General features: G+C 38.2%; 1 protein-coding gene and 1 long non-coding RNA gene across 5 annotated transcripts in view; both read right to left on the bottom strand.

The window, feature by feature from the left end:
- Positions 1–21,955, bottom strand: part of LOC308654458 — a 1,408,498-nt gene that overhangs the window by 117,362 nt on the left and 1,269,181 nt on the right. The gene's annotated exons all lie outside the window — the stretch shown is intronic.
- The window catches only part of DIAPH3 (diaphanous related formin 3), a gene marked incomplete at its 3' end in the record, with an annotated part of 478,285 nt that continues 477,152 nt past the window's right edge, over positions 20,823–21,955 (bottom strand). For all 4 annotated transcript variants that reach the window (XM_081278663.1, XM_081278662.1, XM_081278661.1 and 1 more), the window contains one exon: positions 20,823–21,085. In XM_081278663.1, coding sequence (XP_081134789.1) covers positions 20,823–21,085 — 263 coding nt within the window. The remainder of the gene's footprint in view (positions 21,086–21,955) is intronic.

The following is a 21,955-nucleotide window of genomic DNA, read 5'->3' on the forward strand; positions in this document are numbered from 1 at the left end:
GAAAGTAATAGAGTTCATGTTAATATGAGAAAGTGTCTTGGGCAGGGGTGGTCAATTTTTCCTGTAAAGGTGTGGTTTGTAGATACTTTAGGTCACTGAAATATGTGCCACCTACTCAACTCCACAGGTGCATTGGGAAAGCAACCATAGATAACAGGCAAATAAATGGACATTGTTGTGTCTTTGTAAAATCTTATTTACAAGAACATGCAAGTGGCTGAATTTGGCTCATGGGTTGCCGTTTGCTGACCCCTAGCCAATAATGAGAAGGAATAATGAGAAGGCTAGAATTGGAAGCTGATGTAGCACACTTGATGCTAAGCTATAAAGACAGTAAATCACTAAGTAGGTAATAGAGAGCCACAGTAGGTTTGGGAGGAAAGTGTGTGATTAAAGTGGGTGTTTAAAAAAAAAGAGTATGATTAACATGGCAGCATCCTGTGATGAACTGAATCAGAAGAACATAGAGGTACAGAAAGGAGTATTTAGGAGTCTATTGGAGTAATCTAAGTAAGAGGTGGCAAGTCTCCCCTCAAAAGCCTAGAAGTGGAGAATGGAAGGAAATTGCAAAATTATTTCTCATGTTTTTATCCTGAGTGTTAGAAAATTATACAGGGTTAGTAGGGGGAAAAAGAACAAACAGGATGTCAGGAGGATTGTTTTGGTGCTGGGGGAAATGACCAGTTGAATTCCATATGTCCAGTTAAGGTGTAGGGATCTTACAGATATGAGAGGATTTGGGGATCCAAAGAGAGGTCTGTGGATGAGACTTGGGTGAAAGGCTGAGAGAGTGGAGCAGGAGAGGTCTGGTGCACAAGGTCAAATCTCCAAGATGATCTTCATTTAGACACTGTGGAGGAATAAACAGGAGCTAATTGACCCAGGACAACAGAAAGCCACAGGAGATAAATGGAGAGTTTTAAGAAGGAAAGCTGAAATCAGGCCCAAGAAAATCCATCTCCAGAAAGCACACAAAGCAATAATCTGTTCCTGAAAAAAAAATTGTAAAATATTTACAACATGGTGCATTAGCTGGAAATCATGTAGTAACATTAGCCTGAGTGAAGCTAGTATTGGGGTTAGCACTCCCTTCTAATTCAAGAACCTGCATGGTCAAGAACATGACACAGGAGAGACAGATTTATTTGCTTTCTTTATCCCAGACAGGCTTGCCATACTTCAAATGACCTGAAAAAATTCAATAATCTGTTCATTTGCTAGAGTCTCTCTCTGAGACTCCATTGATGGGTGATTAATCAGAGCAGCCAGGGCTGACGAGGGGGCATTCTCTGGGTATGTTTGAATGCCCTGATGCTAAAGCACATTATCAGAACATGAGGTCATCGTTTCCCCAGACTTGTGGTCAACACCACCCTGTTGGAGTATAACAGAGATGACTAGCCATGATATGAGGGCTGAGTGTACTGGGTTTTCCATTTCCGACTCTGAGTCCAAGGCACTGGACCACAGATTCCTGTGGTTTGGTTCACTGAGAAATTAGGGGAAGAGACCAATGATCCCAAACAACCTCTCCTGGAAAGTTCCCCATTTGTTCTCACCTGCTGATTTCTGCACTCTCTGCAGGTGCTCTTGAATTTAAACTACTGCTTATTAGTTTCTTTGGATTCTCTTTGTGGAAAGATTTACTGTTCTGCATTTCTTGGGAGAAGAAATAAAAACTTTGGAGGCATCTTTGTGGATTTTACAATCAGGAAGTAGAAAATTGTATTTCAAAGTTGAAGCTAATGAGAGATCATCCCATAATGGATGGGATATAAGGCTCTGTGTCTGCAAAGGGAACGATGGAGGAGACAGGCAATTTGCCTGCTGCTGTTCTCTGTCACCAGAAAAATTTCAACTTTACAGTCTGACAAGGAAGGTTTGCAGCCTAGAACATGTCATACCTGAAGTGAAAAACAACTGTTACCAATGCAGGTAACACTGCATCTGATTTTCAGAGTCACCTGCCTTCAGGATAATGAGTCCATTATTTCTCTAGAATGACTTTCAATAGAATTTCCCTGTGAATACACTTCAGGTTTTAGCAATACTTCAGTATTGCACCAGTAAAAGCTACTAGCCCTTAAATTGAGCTGTGCAAGTCATTTGCCATCTGTTTTCTGGTCTTTTCTATGCTGTGGGAAGATGGCCTCTATAAAGAGTTTCACTTAATCTCCCTGCACTTTGGATTCTGGTTGGTTTGTCCAATGAGAGGCACCCAAAAGGTCAAAGAGCAGGATGTGAGAGGAAAAATGTGAAAAGTCAAAGAAGGATGTGAGAGAAGTCAGGGTGCCTGATCCCCATTGCCTGTCTACTCCCTACAGGACAGGTCAAAGGGTCGAACTGCTGGCCAAATGGGTTGGCTTAGAGTCTCCAGTACCAGGGTTCCTTTCTTTGCCCTTTCAGAGTCAGAGATGCTAGTCACTTTCTACTGTTGATTCCTGAGCACTTCCCCATGCCTTGTTGGTTCTGCCATACCTGTCCATAACCCTACAAAAAGACCCTTCCCTTACCCCACTCCTAATTTTTTTCTTTTTTTTTGGTACTGGGGGTGGAACCCAGGGGCTCTTTACCATGGAGCTACATCCTTGACCTTTTTTATTTTTATTTATTTGTTTTTAAGACATAGTCTCACTAAGTCGCCCAAGCTGGCTAAGAACTTTAGATCCTTCTGCCTCAGTCACCAGAATCTCCTGAATTGTAGCCATGAACCACTGTGCCTAGCAAAGCAGTCCCTTCTTAATGTCTCTTAAAACTTTAAGGGAATCATTTGTTTCCTTTATCCTCTTTGATGGAAGTAAGAGTCATATTTTAACATGATCCTATTTATAAAGTAATGTAAAGATGAGGATGTGGAAACAACTATGTCCATCCCAGTCAGAATGTCAACAGTCATATTAAAAAAAATTTTTTTTAATTGTTTTAGTTGTAGATGGACAGCATACCTTTATTTTATTTGCTTATTTTTGTATGCAGTGCTAAGAATCAAACCCAGTTCCTCACACTTGCCAGGCAAGCACCCTGCCATTGAGCCCCAGCCCCAGCCCCAGTCATATTAAAAATCTTGATAGAATAATTATAAATTTCATCTGGAAGAAAAAACAAGAAGGTAGTAATATTATAGAAAAAATTGAAAAGCAAATATAATGGCAGAGCTCATAATTTATCAGACATTAAAATTGATTATAAAACTTTATACTTGAAACAAAGTAACAACTTTGAGCAACAACAGATCAGTTAAAAAGATTATAAAGCCTTAAAATCCACACAAGAATATTACAGGAAAGTAGTTTATGAAAATGGTAATATTTCTAATCATTAGGGAAAATAATGATTATTTAATAAAAGATGTTAGGGTCACCAGCTAGCCATCTGTAAAAACTAATAAGCTGGATCCACAACCTCATTACTTATATCACAGTAAGTTGCAGAGGAATCAAAAATTTTAATGGGAAAAAAGCCAAACAATAAAAATATGAGAACACATATTTGAATATTTTTATAATATTCAAGTATGCAGGGTTCTTTCTAAAGTATGTCAAGAAAATAAATAATGGCAGAATGCATTATTATTTTTTATCATGTAAAGTACAAAATTCTGTATACTTAAAAAAAATTACCTATATGAGAAAAAATACTGACAAAACTAGTTACTGGCAGAATTGCAGAATAAATAGCCTGAAGAATTTTTCTGCTAAACACAACTGAAAGTTCTGGATAAAAAAGCTTGGAAGGTGTTTTAATGAACTAATGATCTGGCCAAAAAGTTAAGGAATTTGCAGAGGTCAAAAGTGAAATGAAAGTGGTACCATCTACCATATGTGAACCCTGAAATAATTTTCCTTCTGAGGATGTCTGCCAGCCCTGGTGACACAGGTCTTCCTGGTTGCATACGGAGTTGGGGTCAGGAGAAAGCAGAGGCCTGAAAGTGTAAGTGAGAAATAAGCTCTGTGTATGAAAGGAGAGAACCAGAAACTTGCCTGTGACCTTCTTGGCACTAAGGGGACAGGGGATCACCTTCCCTGAGGATTTGCAGGCCTTGTGGGACTCTGCAGCCAGAGTTCTCATTGCCTGATGGAGTTGGTCCAAGAAATCTGGAGCTAGTGGTGGCCCCAGACAACTGGCAGAAACAAGCAGAACTTCTCTCAGGGCATGCAAATTCCAAACCAGGCCTAAGGAACTCTCAAAAATAATGTTCCATGGAAAATGAGCTTGGAGTCAAAAAGAAAGGAAACAAGACACCAGATGCAAGAGGCTGCAGACAGAAGCTGGCAAAATGTTCAGATCCAAGAATTATCCGACATGAACAATAAAATAACATATTTAAGGTGTGGAAATAAAAACACGAAACGCTTAGAAATATAAGAAAGGAACAAAAGAATATTAGAAGCAACCGAGCAGATCTAGAAAAGGAGCAATAGAAGTCTATAAATGAACCATATAATAATTAATATAAAAAACTCAGCAGGTGGGTTAAATGGAAGATTAGACACAGCTGGAAAGAAATTAGTATCCTGGAAGATAGATGGGAAGAAATGATCCAGAGTGCCACAGAGTGTCAAATAGAAAATTCAAAAGCACAGTTAAGAGACATAGAAGATAAAGTCTTGAGTGTATCTAATAGGAGTTCCAAATGATCATACAAGAGAAAAGCAATATTTGATGAGTTAATGGCCAGAAATTTTAGAATTATGGAGAGACACCAAAACTCACATTCAAGAAATATGGTGAATCTTAGGAAGATATATCAGAGTGAAGTGGCAGAACCCCAAAGATAAAAAATTTAAAAGCAGCCAGTGGAATTACCTCCAAAGAACAGCAGTGAGACCCACAACTGCTGTCACAAAAGCAGCAACACACCTATGGAACAATAGCATCCTTGTGGCAAAAAAAAAAAAAAAAAAAAAAAAAAAAAAAATTGGCAAACATAAAATATCTCAAAAAAATGAGAGAGAAATAAAAATCTCTCAATTAAACAAAAACTAAGAGTGTTTACCCCAAATAGATAAGTTCTGAAGTAGATACAGGATGATTCTAGAAAGGCTTGATATAAGGAAGAAATGACAAATAAACATTCTGATAAATATAGGATAACCCTAAGGAAAAATTAAGTTTATATAATGTGATTATAATGTCTAATGTATGGAATTAAAAACATATGGAAATAAGATAATAATATAAGCATGTAATTTTGGAAGTATAGTTGGTGTTATTTACAGAGCTTATATCACTTGGAAGAAGAGTAATAAAAACATTAAACTTTTAAACTATCAAAATAGCTAAGGTAACCACTAAAAGAATAGGGCATAACTTATAGAGGAATGTGATTTAAGTGAGAAAAGTTGGAGGGTGAGACTAAAATGCATTAAGAATATAGTCACCCATCCATATATGCAGGGGATTGGTACCAGGACCCCCATTGATACAAAAAACTAGGAATGCTCAAATCCCTTTATATAAAATGGAGTAGTGTTTGAATATAACCTACACACATCTTCCTATATACTTTAAATCATGTTTGAATTCCTTATACCTTACACAATGTACATATTATATAGCAATAATACTATATTTTTTAGGAAGTAATGACAAGAAAAAGGATTGTATAAGTTTGGTATGGAGGCAGTTTCTTATTTTGAAATATTTTTGATTTGAGCCTATATGAACTTATATAAGTTGGTCCTTATATCTTCTGGTTCCACATCCACAAATATGCATGCATATGTGTACATACACATGTGTGTACATACCTACACACACATATACAGAAATCACAAAGAAGAGTGAAATAATGAACATAAAATTCAGAAAGCCCACAGAGGCAAGACACAAACTGGCCCATTGTGTGTGGTCTCCCTGAGCTGGTGGTCAGTGGAGTTGATCACAGGATGGACAAGTGGTGCCACTGACAGCTGACAACAGAATATTTAGAGAGTACCTGTTCTCAGCAGCAAGTCTGATAGCTCAAGAGTCAAGAGTGATGCAAATAAGCATGAATTTAGATCCTAGAACCCCTGCCTGTTTCTTTCGTACTATTTTATCCTGGGAATCTGGAATGATCCCATGGAGGAACAGGAGGGGGGTCTTGTGAGCAAGAGAGGGGATTTCCACTGGCTAGAGAGGTGATGGTCTAGATCACATTTGACTTACAAAATTAAAGGAAGGGGATGTTTATTTGTGGAAAAAAAATATCTCATTCCCCAAATATTAGTAATGATGATCTTTGGCTAAATTTCTGGTGGTTTTCAATTTCTTTACATTTTTTAAAATAATTTTTTAAATTTTTAAAACCCAGATTGATCAATCTATCTACATTATCTGACTTTAGGATATAACAAAGGAAATTTCCTGTCATTTGAAAAAAGCAATGTTTGTAATTCTCTTGAGGTTGCCCTTACAGTACTTTTTTTGTTAGTTTCTAGCATTCTAACTGACTTTCCAAGGTAGTTCATGCTTTATAAACTATAAAGCTGCATATATGCTATTGTTATCATTATTTTTCTGCATGTGAGTCAGTGTTTGGCACTCTTTCTCCCCTCGAGATCATTTTATCAAAACAAATCTGTAATTCATGCTGTCACATCACACCATGTCACCTTATAACAGAGGATCCCTGCATTGTGGAACTTCTGTAATTATTCGTATGTGTAAATAGTGTTCTTCAAAGCAGAATATCAGATCAGAGGAGAGGCTGTGGTGAATACCATCAGTTCGCTCATTGCTTTCCCCTCCTTTGGGCACAGAGCCGGACTACAGTTCACAGCTTTCCTTGAAGAAGGATAACTAAGTTCTCTTCCAGGGAACATCAGCAAAGCAACATCTGCCTCCACCATACCAGGTCATAAAACCTCCCAGGACCCCTAGTCCACTTTCCGTTTCCTTCGGGCTCTCTGCCCTCCCACCCACTGGCAGCCACAAAGCCATGTGCAGAAACAGCAAAGCTAGCACCAGCCTGGGGCTCTGCCTGACCCACCTCTGCCCTCACCCCAAACCTCTCTAGACTGGGGTAAGAAACTAACTGCTGTCAAATGAAGCCTGAGTCTTCAGGTGTTTTCATTTCCACCACCTTGCCCCTCTTCTGACTGAAACAGTGACATATTCTCAAGAGTGGCTCATAAAGGACTTAAAGTGAATGATTTTTTTTTTTTTTGCTAATGGCTTTTTGTAAAAGCCCCTTCAGATGAATCCTCCAACACTGTGGTGTTTCACCCATGAATGTCAGATTTACCTCATTAGTTAATTTGATCTCCTGGGTGCGAAACTGTTCATCTTTTCACTCAGTGTGAAACAGAGGCACACTCTGTGGGGTACATCTCAAATGCCAAAAGTGAAAGAGAGCAGTGTTTTCCACTAGACCCATTTGGTTTGTTACAGTTGCCGATGGCAGTGTGCGCTGGAAGCTGAAGCTGCAGTTCTGAAAGTGCAAAAATAGTGGCAACAAGTCTTATATTTAGCAGAAACCAAAGGTTCAAAATGACAGTTAAAACAAAAACGAAAACTAAATAACATGTGCTGTTCGGGAATAAGCTGCAGACATTTCAGAAGTTGCCTCCTTCTAGAACAAGCCTGCTGTTTCGACTGCTCTTCTTGAGCCTATCTCAGATGTTACCCCAGTGCTGCGGAGCCTTGTATACACAGCTCACAAATCTGACTCCAGAAGCCTTGAGAAATAATATGAATATTTACTAAAGTTTTCTGGAAGGAATACTGCAGGGAAATGTTTTAAAATTCCTCTTCACTCATATACCCCAACCAAATCCCTGCAGTGTTGCACAAACATCATTCCTCATGGTAGTTTCTTTATATTTCTTCCTCTTTCCTCCTTTTGCTAGTCTTTCTCTGCTCTTTTCAATGTAAATGCTGCTACCATTTTTCCAGATACTTTACCCTTCACTCAATATACTACTTCCATAGGAACATTCAGGGAAAGGGATGGGGCTGGTAAAGAAAGAAATTGTGAGTTCTTAAGTAGTCTGCCCTCTATTATCTGAGGGTTTTGCATCTGTGGATTCAACCAACCTCAGATCAAAAACTATTCAGGGGAAAAAGAAAAGCATCTGTAAAGAACATGTACAGATGTTCTTCTTGTTATTCCCTAAACAATACGGTGTAACAACTATTTACATAGCATCTACATCGTATTAGGTATATAAGCAATCTAGAGATGATTAAGTTCACAAGAGGATGTGTGTAGGTTAAATGCAAATACCACTTTATTTAGGGGAGGTGAGCATCTGTGGATTTTGGTATCTGCAGAGGAGATCCTGAGATAGCCCCCCCCCCAGATACTGAAGGATGACTGCATTAATCTTTTTTTTGCCCCTATCATAATGATATCTAAGCTTTATGAGATTTTATTATTGATTGTGATTCTTTTCCCTTTCAATTTTTCAAGGGGAAGTTCTTAGTTCTCCAGCAGCTCTATAGGCCATAACTAAGTGAACTATGAAAGTCTGAGGAAGGGCAAGGCCCAGAAATTGGGGTGAAAGTTTGCTCTCTACTGATAGCAATTGCAATTCTTAGTTACCAAGTTTGGGGGGTGGGAGGCTAATACTTCAGATCATAGGCATAAACAGTGGAGAACTGACTGAACAGCTTTTATGAATGCAAGCATTTACTTTTCTGCCAGGATTCCAATGCTGTGGAGTTCACAGAAGAGCAGTTCTGAAAGGCTTTCTTGTTCTTTTCATATGATCCTTGAGGTCAGGTACTTCATCAGGTTAGTTGCCTAGATCTTTCCCTGAAACTCTGGAGCCCCTGCTCCAGCCCTACACTGGCTGTGATTCTGCCCACATTGCATTCCTGCTCTGTGATAAGGAACGGTAGTGATTACCTGGCCTTGCTATCTTTGTGTGTCACTGAATCCCAAGGCCTTTTTTTTTTTTTTTTTTGGAAGATAATGTATTTGCCTTATTTTATTTTATTTTATTTTTATTGGTTGTTCACAACATTACAAAGCTCTTGACATATCATACTTCATACATTAGATTGAAGTGGGTTATGAACTCCCAATTTTACCCCAAATGCAGATTGCAGAATCACGTCGGTTACACATCCACAATTTTACATAATGCCCTATTAGTAATTGTTGTATTCTGCTACCGGCTGCCATGAGCCAGCATAAGATACCTGGCCATAGTGAGAACCAAAGTCCTCTGAGCTAGCAGAGGGAATTCAGATATCGAATGACCTACTTCATGTCCCTATGGAAGAAGAGGGCCTAGGGGCTCAGGTTTCTGTTACTCTTTTCCTTGGGCCTGAACCTTCCAATGTCAGGTGGTCCACCAGACGCCCCACACGTGTCTGAGTGCTGAATCCCTGGCAGTCCTAACAACTCCATGTCACCCACCATCATTTCCTTTGTGACTTTTACTTGTTGTCTTTTCCCCTCTTGTCCTTCACCCCTGAAGTGAAATGAAGCTTCACATTATAGTCACCCTGGGGTCCCAGACATGGTGCTTTGAATGCTTCTGTAGTTCTTTGCTCTCTAATATTACATGCATTGAGAAGCGTGGCCACCCTGCCCTTTCAGAACAATGTTATGTTCTCAAAGCCAGCATGACATAAGCTTGTTTAGATAAAAGAGCTAGGCCCATTTTGGTAACTTCTGTTTAGCTTATTTGACTTTGGTGAGATCACATTAAAGTTTCATGCTTTCTGGGTGTGTAAAATTGATGTAGCATAAATTAGTCGACTGATCTATGCATTTTTGCGCTATTGTTTGAAAATCACTATCTCTGGGAAGCTTCCTAGTGGAGAAAACTTTGCCTGCATGGATCTTAAACAAAACACCACTGTTAATAGTTTTTATAAAAGTATACATCTATGGAGAAATGAAAGTTATCTGACATATCAGACAGAGTGGCTATTTTTACATAGCCTTTATTCTTCCTATCATTTCCAAAGAATGTACATCCCACAGTGATGTGGGTGATCTAATGGCATTTTGTACCACAGTGTTAAAAATTAGAGTGACAGACTTAATCTCACACTCTGTGGTGACTTTCTAAAATAAACACATGAAAGCATATACTGAAAATGTATCAAGTAGGAAGGTGATGTGCTTGCCTTAAATACCAAGATAATTTAGTGCAGACTAATTCTTGCAATAATTAATATAACAGATGTTCACCTTGGAATACCTTACATATAGAAGTCTTGATGCATCTAATAAAAAATTGAAGCCTCCTCATTTAATTATGTATATTTCTATGAAGATGAAAATTTTTATAATGAACGTTTGATACCATGAGTAATTATTAGTAATTTTCCTTTTGTAGTTGGCTTGGCACCATGTATACAACCCTCTCAAAAAAAAAATCAATGGTTTAAGAAAAATGTATGAGTCTGTGTGTGATAGAAGCAGCATTATGCCTGCCTGGGCAGCTACCCTCAATCTCAGACCTATTTTGTGTCACCAAACAAAAAATTCATGCTGTTTTCTTCTCCAAAGCTCTCATACGTGTTGTTCCTTCTCCCTGGCGTTCTCCCACCCCTCACGCCCCTATCTGCCTACTTCTGTCCATTCTCTCAGCTTCAACCTAAGTCGCCACCCAGGAGGGCTCCCCTGACTGCCATCAGCACAGCTGGCTGCTCTGACATTTTCCTCCCAAAGCCTGTACTTCCCGTGCCACACACACTCAGCCTATGCTTGTCTCCTCGGCTGGATTGTGTCCCCTCCAGGGCAGGGGCTGCATTTGTTGAGCTTTGCATTCCCAGTATTTAGCTAAGTACCTGGCATTATTGAATGAATGGGTTTATGGTGAGGACTGACATCTGAACGGGTTATAGGGCTCTTGGGTCTAATCATGACATTTACATGTATGCAGGAAGCATAGCAAAAAGGTAAGAGTTGTCAAAGAATCAAACCAGATCATTATCTAATGGATTCTTTGGTCTTCTTTTATTAAACACATCATTCATTAATTATTTCAGACACAGTTGTAGTTCATTTTATTAGTTTATGTCAAGTGTCATACAGGACAATGAATATAGCGGTGGTTAGGAAAACACAGTTTTTGTTCTTAGTAAGCAAATCCAATAAGGTGCGTATCTGCTGCCAAATGTGTGTACAAAGGATCATGTTGGCAGCTTCCAACTTTACTTTGGAGGGATTAAAATGTGGGAGCAAAAAGAGTGGACAGATTGAGACCTTTTAGTGCCTGTAATAATGGGGAAATCTGATTTTTAAGTTCTCTTAAAAATTAATCTGCTTATTTGTCTACCTTGGTCTATGGAATGGAAAAAGCACACTTTTAAGAGGGTTATACCAAGTTCAGATCATCCACAACACATCTCTTGTCTTCAGTATGATTGGAGCATAAATTGCCTCTTATCCGAATGACAAAATTCCGAAATTTCTCAAATATGTTATTCCAAAACATTCAGCTAACTACTAGTCAAAGGTGTTGAGAGATAATTTCATGAGTGAACTATTTTCCTTAAAATTTCACACGTTCTGAATTATAAAGAATGTACTGTAATTTTTAGATCTTATTCAAAGGCCTATTTTAAACAAAGTGATTGTTTTGGGGAAAAAAGTATATAAATAATAAGGCTTGTCAAAGTTCCTACTTATGTGTTGTGCTGTGTCTTCCCTGAAATTCAGAAAGAGAGGAGGGAACTAACCATGGGCCAAGGGAAAAACAAAAATGATGAACATTGTTATTTTGCAGAGTCTAACGGCTTGGGAAGAACTCACGTCTTGTACATACCATACTTGGAGAAATCTCACGAGTCTTCCAAACACAGAGGGCTTGACAACCTGCTTGTCTGTGCAGGAAAAGCATTTCCTAGAGGGAGCAGTACAGGAGAGGTTGACCAATCTCCAAGGACCCCAAACTCCTGTCAACGGCTGGTCATTTTGACCAACTCTGGTGGCAAATGTTCATGTTGAAGCTTATTCACCTTAAATTTATACATGCGATTGATTATCTGACAATACTGTAATAAAAGAAATACAGCAATAACGGGAATTCAAATGAGAAATGCATATGTATGTAAGTATTTTGGAGATTCATAGCATCTATCTATAAGGACAACTGCAAAACTGCATGCAGAGGCCTGGGTAGGGCAGATGTTTGGTTCTGGTCCCTGGTGTGCTTCTTAGAGGTCATTTAGTCCACAGGGAGATAGTACAGTGTGAGATCACAGGGCTTAGAGTTTGAGAATAGGAGGTTTCTTTTTTTTTTATATCTCATTCATTTTTTACTAGATGTGTGACCATGAGTTAGTTATTTCTCTGCATATTAGTATCTTCATTGGTCAAATGTGGATCCAATAGTATGTTCCTTCCCATTTGTTTTTTATAAAGTGAGATGAGACACATGCCATACTTAGAAGGGTACCCGGCATGTATATGCATGGCCTGAGTTATCAAATGTCTATTTATCACTGCATTTCCATATGCTGGGAATGGGCCAATGTACCACTCATACTGAGGCAGCATCCCCAGCCCAGATCCCTATCTTCCAGGCTTTGCCACTTTAGAACACTCCTTTGTATGGTAGAACTGATTTATTTCAGTTACAAGACCTAGTGCAGGCACATGAATAAACCAAGACAGTTATTATGTTCCTCAGAGATAAGCAGAGTATGTGAAGGCAAGAGGGTGATAAGCCCCAGGGATAGGGTGCCCACTTATGATTCCATAAAATCACAGAACACAGATTCTACACGTGATAAAGTCCTTCAGAACTCCAGTATGCCAAGCTCACCCCCTGAGTAATAGATTCCTTTTTTTTAATCTCCCAATGTTGCACACAGTCAGGCTTCTTCTTGCTGAGGTAACTGGGTGAGGGAGGCTGCACGGAGAGGCAGTAGACAGAGAAAGGAGACAAGGTATCTGGCTGAGGTCTGGTCACTTCATCCCTAAGATATAGAGAGAGGGGTTCCACTAGATAAGCTCCAGTGTTTCTTATAAGACCTTGATTGTGTTCTAAAGAGTCCACGGCTTTATCACTTTGAAGGACAGCCTCTCTCACTGCTGGGCAGTTCTGCATTAAATGCTTTTCCATATAAATTCTATTTTTATCTGTTGGCCTTAGCAGTTTTCTCTGGAGACACAGAAAATAAGTTCGTTATCTTTTCTATATGAATCTTTTAAGGACTGCCAGGCAGCTGTCCTGTCCCGAGTCCTCACTCTCTGGAAGACACACACACTTGTGTCTCCATTGCTTCCAGCCTCACTGTTGGGGACTCCAGTTTCTAACACTATGCAGCGAAACCCTCTGACCTCATGCTCTTTCTTCCATCCTCTCTAAACTCCCATCTGTGTGTCTGTGCGCACCAAATCCTCCAGACTGTGTGCTGTGTTGACCCACTGGTGAGTGTGGCTGCTGCTTTTTGTTTGGTACTCAGGGGCACTTAACCACTGAGTCTCATCCCAGCCCTTTTCTGTTTTTTATTTTGATACAGTGGTTTAGGGTCTTGCTAAGTTTCTGTGGCTAGCCTTGAACTTGCAATCCTCTTGTCTCAGGCTCCTGAGTCTCTGGGATTACAGGGATGTACCATCATGGCCAGCCTGAGTTTGGCTTCTACAAAAGCAGTTAATGTTTAGATTAATGCAACTCAGAGTAAAGGAACCATGGATCCAGAGCAACTAAGATGTCAAACCCAGGACCCATCTCACTCTAGCATGGCTGTCAATACTGGATCATTCAGACAAGGCCTAGCACCTCATTCCTGAGGTTTAGGAAAGGCCAAGATGCCCAAACAGTCCTCACGGATATGAACAATATCATTCTGGGACTGAATCAATCCTTGCTCTTCTGTAGGAAACCTGAAGCTGTAAGAGGGCTGAATTGTTCCTCAGGAATGGCCGTTAGTCCCCACCATTGTCTGCCACACTGCCAGAAGCTGCACAGCCAGCTTCTCCTGGAGATGGGAGGGCTGTGTTTACTGTGGAGAGAGAGAACTGTCCATTAGCTTAGATGTCTGTTTCTTGCTGTCCCCATTGGTTCCTCTACTTCTGAACTCAGAACTTTGTATTTTAAAGGTCTCATCTTGTCTCACCTCTGCAAGAGTGACTGGAGAATCTTTGGTCCATGCAGTGACCTCAACTTTCAAGGGGAAGTAGCTCCTCTCGGAGCCCAGAGTGGCGGTAACAAGGACATTCACACTTAGGACCACCCTGGGGGAGGTGCACTTCCAGGCTCAGTTTGTTGCTGTCCAATTCTCTACCAGAAGACTTTCAACTCTTACAGGTCAGGTGGGAGTTAAAATTCAAATATCCCCTTGGAAGGGGGGGTTACCTTGGAAGGGTAACCTTCTACCTCAGGAACTCCAAGGAGACTCAGGAGCAGGGAAAGAGGAGCCATAGCAGCAGCAAAAGTGCAACTTTTCAAAACAATATGAGGGCTCACCAAAGTCACACTTTGCCTTCCTCATGCAACACCTGAGACAGGCCCAGAGAAGTTCATCCTAAATGAGGCTATCCTGTGGACATCTGGCCTCTCCAGGCAGGCCTGCTTTTCCATGTGCCACTACTATCTTCATGCATGACTGTGTCTTGACTGCCTAATCCCATATAAATGTACCTTCCTTTGACTCATCAGACAGAAGTTGTAAAGCTTCTCTAGGGAGGACAGAAGCTATTACAACCTCAGAACAATTCCTTCTTCCATGGGTTCATGAAGTCCTTGAGACACAACTGTCTGCAGTAAGTGTCAAGGTAAAGGAACTTATCATTGGAGAAAAGGGTAGTAAATTGGACTTGTGAATACAGAGTATTTCTTCAACATTTTGGGCTCCAGAAGTTATTAAGGAATGAGGCTGGACACTTTTGGAGGAGGTCTTTGACACCTTCAGTATTCATTTTATAAAGTGAGGCACAACGTTTAATTGAATGGAGAAATTTCCACAGAAAACATGTTCCACAGAAAACATATGGAGTGATTTCCAGGATATATTAACTGACTTTTTACCAAGTTTTTTTTTTTTTTTAATCGGGCTTGTTTTCTTCAGCTCAGCATTCTTTCTCTTGGGGAGAGGCTGTGGCAGGAGGAAGGGTAGCTGATACAGGCTATAATTCAGGAGGGTGATACAAGGAAGGTCAGGCAGGACAGAATGATGTGTGAGATCACATTAGAAATATCACCAGATTCCTTTGGGAGTTATAAAGGTGCCTTAATTCTTGTCCTTGCCAAACATCCTGTAATGGTACGACAAGGTTTTATTTATTATCACAGTCAAATTGGACTCTTATGCTCTGGGTAGGCCACAGGTGTGGGATGTCAGTCTTGGCTCTTACAATCATCAGAATGGCTCTTGTTAGGTCATTAAGGAAAGGGAAAGATTCAAGATGACACCCTCCAAAGCAAATGTCATTTTCTTCAGGCTGGAGAGGCACCTGTTTGCTTTCATTAGACATCTAGTTGGTTTGCATTGAAAAGGCCATGTATTTGTGTCTGAAACAAGGAAAGAAATATTCCTTTATAAAATCAAGCTTCCTCAATGGGTTAGGTACCTTAATTATGAAATCGTTAATATCTGTTGCCTGGTTTTGATGTATTTTAATAGATAATGCTTTACATGTATTGAGGTTTGAGAAGAAATAATTACAATGTGTAAATAGACATTTCTTTATACTAATGTTATAATTATATTTGCTTTTATAGGTGTTCATTGTATTGTATATACATGTCATTAAACAATTATGGTCAGTCTTTTGTTTTTTGATGGAAAGATGGGTCTATTACATCAGAACCAGTCAAATCTACGAGAAAGCAGATAAGTACTTTGGGGAGAAATTAACTGGTATATACAAACCTGAGGACCTAAACCTGCTTTCAAGAAATAATTCACCAGAATATTTATTTCAGTCTAATTATTTTATTATAGCTATCCAGCATAGGTCTCATAATTGAATAACATTCACACCTACTCAGATTATATTAAGATTAAATTTTCTTGTAGAAGATTCATCTTTAAAGTAAGTTCCAGTAACTCCAGATTAGAAAATTAGGAAGAGAGAAATTTTTAGGTTTTTAGTTCAAATATAACATGAGATAAAAATGCTACATAAAGTGTAAAATATGAACCTTTAAATACTGTAAAAAAACCTAACATACTTACTGGAATACTTTAAAAGGTTGTTGTAAAATAAAATGGATAATCTGCCCCAAAGAGATAATCCAGAAATTTGGTTTCCAATTCCATCATCAGAATGCCTTTAAAAAATTAGATTTCACCATGTATAGCCAGAGGAATGAGAAGTTGTGATCCATTTGTGTATAGTGTTGTCAAAATGCATTCTACTGTCATGTCTAACTAATTAGAACAAATTAAAAAAATAACAAATAGTATATAAACTTAAAAAATTAAATTTCAAATAAGGAAATGCATATTATGTAAGTTTTGGGGGATATGGAGAAGGTTGGTAATGTGAATTTGTAAGGAGGCAACATCTGGGACTTTGGTTGGGTTTCAGAGTGGATAATAGAGGGGGAAAATATCTATCATTTTAAGGTTTCCTGCAAGAAACCAAGTTTCCTTTTAAGTACTTGTTTCTTGCACATGCCTAAAGGGAGGCTACTGAAGTAAAATATGACACTAAAATATAATTAGCTGTGTGGGAGACAGTTAAACCCTAATTAGAAGACACAGCTGGCTTTTGTTCTTCCCCAGACCCTACCCCCAGTTTTGTTTTAACATTCTCCTCATACCCACTTTCAAAGGCAAAGGTGTGTTTAGAAATAATGAGCTTTTATAGATTAAGGTTCTATTATTTGCCTTTTATGGGGAGATTTGGATTCAATTCTGAAATTCCATCCAATCTCTGTGGTTCTTTGGCAACTGCATGCATTTTGCTAAACAGTGGCTCTTAGACCAAAACAGTCGAACAATTTGGCTCTGGGTCATGTTTTTTTTTTTTTTTTTTTTTTTTTTTTTTTTTTTTTTTTTAAAGAGAGAGTGGGGGGGGGGAGAGAGAGAGAGAGAGAGAGAATTTTTTTTTTAATATTTATTTTTTAGTTCTCGGCGGACACAACATCTTTGTTGGTATGTGTTTTAAGAATACTCATGCCTGGCAAGGGCACATAGTAGCTACTATTTAACAATTCACCAAAAATGAGTGCTGGGTCACTGCCAGCTACAATTCCTGGATCTCAAAACTTTTAATAATTAATATGAAAGAAGAAAAAAATGTCACCTGTTTTTGGTTTTCTATCAAGTTAGCAGTTTACATATTAGGACCTATTACTTTCTAGAAGTCACTTGGTCTGAAAGAAAGTTTGCCATGAGAGTAATTGTCAAATGTGCTTCTGGAATTCATGTGTTTATGTATAAAAAAGAGCAATTAATTTGGTGGAATGTAGCACAGATGTACATTGTAGCCAAAACAATTTAGTTTTTAACTTGTAAATGCAGATATACATTGGAATATGATATCTTAAAATAAAAGTGAATCATGCAGGAAATAATCATCTATAACTAAATGAACATTTCAAATCATTAATAATTCCCATTTTGAATAAATAGTACAATATCTACAGTTTTAGAGGAACTTGGCATGAATAATTAAATTTTCTAAATTTATTAGAAAAACTTTGATTTGAATTATAGAAATGTTCACTTCCTAAAAAACACTAGCTATTTAGGTATTGGCACATAAAAATTATACATGAGGGTTCATGTGATGTTTTGCTACATACATACATTGTATAATGTTCAAATCAGGGAAAGTGTATCTATCTCCTCAAACATTTATCATTTCTTTGTGGCGAAAACGTTCAAAATCTTTTTTTCTAGCTTAAAAAAAAATATATATATATATATAGTACATCATCATTTTTCTAGGTGCACAGTTACCCTACTGTGCAATAGAATACCAAGATTTCTCTCTCTAAACTGAAACTGAGTCCCCATTTATCAACCTCTCCCCATCTTTCCATCTCACCCTTGTGGGCCTATGGTAACCACCATTCTACTCTCATCTTCTGTTAGATCAATGTTTTTAGATTCCATACAAGTATGATTACATGATAATTTTCTTTCTGTTACTGGTATATTTCACTTAACATGATGTCCTCCACAAACATGTTACAAATGACAGGATTAATTCCTTTAACAACACAGTATTTTGTTAAAACACTAGGTGTTTTTGACATAGCTTGTTCAAATATGTTAAATAAAAAGGCACATATAAAGTAAGTGCTTCCATTGTTTTTAAGTTAACCATTTCATTAGAAAAAAATGTTAGAGTAGGTTCATGATTTTATAAAACTCAGTGATTGCTTAGTTATCTGTGTGTTCTAGTTAAATTCTTTATACCACCATAAGGAGAGAATAATCTGGGGTTTATCACTGGCCTGGAAGGAATATCCTTGTCAATATTATTAAGCTCTATCAGATGTTTTTGAGTTGGACATTTACCTTCTGTATAAGTCAAGGTTCTCCAGAAAAACAAACAATATAATATGTACAGATATGTAGAATGATTTATTATTATTAGTGATGGGTTCAGTGGAGATGTCCCACCAGGCAATATTTGCAAGGTGGAGGCCTGGGAAAGCTGGTGGTGTAGTTCATTTAAGCCCAAAGACCTGTGAACAAGAGGGCTAATGTTTATGAGCAGGAGTAGATGAATGCCCCAGTACAAACAGAGAAAGAAATTTGCTTTCCCTTTGCTCTTAACAAACTGGATGATGCCCACTGTACTGTGAGTGTGATCTTTACTTGGTCTACTGATTCCAGTGATAATCTCTCCCAGATATAGCCTCACAGATCTACCTAGAAATAATATTTTGCCAGTTATCTGAGGTATCCCTTATCCTGGTCTAATTGACCATAAAATTAACCACCATACCTAATCCAAAGGAACAAACTTTTTTTTTTTTTGCTCAGAAACAAAACTGTACCTACATGTCTGTCTTTGAATGGAAGGTCATTGTTATAGTTTTCTCTACAATTGTCTAAAGGAATACCATGAATTTTTAAACCCTAATTATACCCTTAGCCCTTTGTTGGAGGGGTATATCTTAGGGAAATATCTCCAACAGAAAATGAATGATCTGTTCCTTGAGTTGGCACCTAGCCTCTTTCACTGAAGTTTTGCTTTCCATAGCTATGGGTCCTTCTTTCTGTTCAGGCCTGCTTGAAAACCAGCTCTTATCATTCAGAGAGAGGGAGGCCATGTCCTGTGGATGCTCTGCTAGCCTTGGGCTCCTGGTCCTCCTGCTTGAAGATTGTCCTTCAGCTCCTGTGTCTAGACAGATGCTCTGGGGCTGGACTTCCTGTCTTTCTCTGCTCCTGGGAGTCTGTGTCATCTTCACTTCCCTTTACTCGCCTGGCTGCTTCTCCCTGTGGGCTGCTTCTCCCTACCTGGCCTGTCCAAACTATGTGGATAAATTTAAATTTTATTTCTGAGAAGCCCAAGTCTTCAGAAAATCATGTTGAGAACAGATAGTTAGAATTCTTTCATTATTTCCTAATCAAAACAATCCTTCCTTGATGTTATGGCTTCTGCTCGCTTAAATATGTAAATGTCCTTCACTTTTCTTGATTTTTTAAAAAAACATTTGTTTTTAGGAAAATTGGAATTGCAACTGGAGGGCAAGATTCGCATTTCAGCAACACATACAGCAAATTTATTCCTACAGTGGCTACGGATAACACTTGTTCCCCCATGTCTATAAACAGAGCCTGGTTCATAGTCCTAATTAATTAATTTTATTAACTTGGAGACGAAAGGAGGTGGCAACTTAAACAAGGAAATAAAAGGCAGTAGACCTCACAGACTAGTTCTATATAACTGCTTTTTACTGAAAGTAAAAGAGCAGTCACTTAGTTATTACATGTAATAAAGCAAAAGAGGTGCTTGGCCTGTGTAGCACTGTATCTCCAGCTTACTACAGAATATGTTAATGAGAGGGAGAAGAAAGCAATTTTTTTCATTTAGTGCAAATAGCAAGTTTATTTTCTTTGATATGGAATTAACAAAGGAATGATGCTGAAATGAGGTATAATTGCAACATTTGCATATTAAAACTTTCCTTGAAACATGTATTCAGATCCTTGTTAAAGTTATTGATTGTCAGATCAAAGAAATTGAAATTCCAAGTGTGTTCAGAGGAATACAAAAATTTGTGGCTTTGGAAGTTTCAAAATGGTAATTTTTATTCCATAGTCATAATTACTGGGAAAAAAAAAATGTTCTCTTGGCTAAGACCAAGAGTTTTGGTCAGCACTGTCATACTGTATATTTTCACTTTATCCAAAAGCTGAGGCATTTTGTAGAGACAATACATACATTTCTATCATATAATTTTTGGAAATGCACTCAGTTGGCTTACGAGTCCCTTAGAGGGTCAAGTTAACATGAATTAAACAATGATGATAAAGAGTTTACCAGTCATTTCCTTATAGTTGTGATATATTCAGTTAATATTCATGATGTTACAGTGGAGAAACCTAGGCCTATATAAATATACATGCATGTGTAGCAAGACTGATGATTTGATACTCATTAATGCTGAAATAGTAAAAATTACAGTGACTTAGAAAGATGGTATTTCTTAAGGACACATTGCTGAACACATGGCCTCCTACCTGCTCTCTAAAGCAATATGTATAATTTAACCACCAAATATAGAACAGATGAATACCAGGAGACAAAAAAAGCATTAAAGCACATTACAATCTTGAATAAGCCCAAACTTTAAGTACATAGAAAAAGCATTGCAATAATGTATTTAGCTTTATTTTTCTAATATATATCATAATTTAAAACTATATAAATTCACTTATATAAAAGCAATTTTTCAAGTGTTATAGCTTAGAGCATGGCTTTATATTTGGCTTAATCATTTTTTTGCCAGTTTAATTTATAAAGCTCGTAATCTTGCCAGCAGGGCTTCAACTTCGGGAACTGATTCGTTTTTAGAAACAGAGCCAAGAAGTTCCATTTCCTTTTTTCTGGTGCTTTCTACACTACAGGCTTCCTTCTTCTCAACTGCCTTGATCCTCTCTGTAGACGTACGAGTGTCTGGATTATAATTAAGCTCCTTGGCGACTGTAGTCCTTGTGGAGTTGCAATTGATACTGTAGTGTGAACGTGACCCTTCTGTCAACTGCACTTTCTGATTTTCTACAGGAAAGAAGCATAAAACTTGTCACTGTGTTAAGCGAGGACTAGGCACATTGTAAAACATAAATGTAAAATAATTATTCATAATAAGCAAGTTCTCTTAGACTAAACTAAAAATATCCAATTTAAAATAAACATGTAGAGGTCAAGAATATACAACCATATAATAGAAAACCACTTCATTAGCACCAGAGCTTTCCTTCTCCTTCCTTTAGGCTTGAAATGCCTGTCACTAGGTTATCAGGGTTTGGTCCCCTATTTCATGTAGGTTTCTGCTCAAACATCAGTTAAATGGAGTCTCCTTCCCTAGTCATTCCTCTAGAATTGTACATATCCTTTTCATTGCTCTAGCCCCTCATCTTTTCGTTACCAGAACTCATGACCACGAGATGTGTCATATTTGTTTACTTGTATACCGTCTGTCTCTTTACTAGAACTATGCTCTGAGACACCAGGAACATTCTTTTAAAATATTGCTGCAGTCTCAGTGCCTAGAATGGCCCTGGTGCAAAGGAACTGCTCACTAAAAGTGTTGGATAAAGAGTTTATTATCTGACACATTTTGGCCCAAGATAAATACCATTTGAATAATAATGAAATTTTCTTTTTGAAGAAAACCAAGGAAGAAAGCCTCTAATCAGAATCTTAAAATTCAATGTTTCCCTTAAATAATAAATTCAGCAGGCAGAACATTCAAACTTTCCAGCAAACCAGAATTATGTCCTATATGCACATCTATAATATGTGTACACATTGACACACACCCAAAGTGATGGTGAAATGATGTGCTAAGGTAGTAAGGAGAGAGTTGCAAGAGCTAATGATTAAATGGCTTGGCTGACTGAGTTTCCCAAAGAGACCTAGCCTAGA

The sequence above is a fragment of the Spermophilus citellus genome (genome assembly GCF_964194105.1).
Source record: "Spermophilus citellus genome assembly, chromosome: 1".
In the NCBI taxonomy this organism is placed as follows: Eukaryota; Metazoa; Chordata; class Mammalia; order Rodentia; family Sciuridae; genus Spermophilus; species Spermophilus citellus.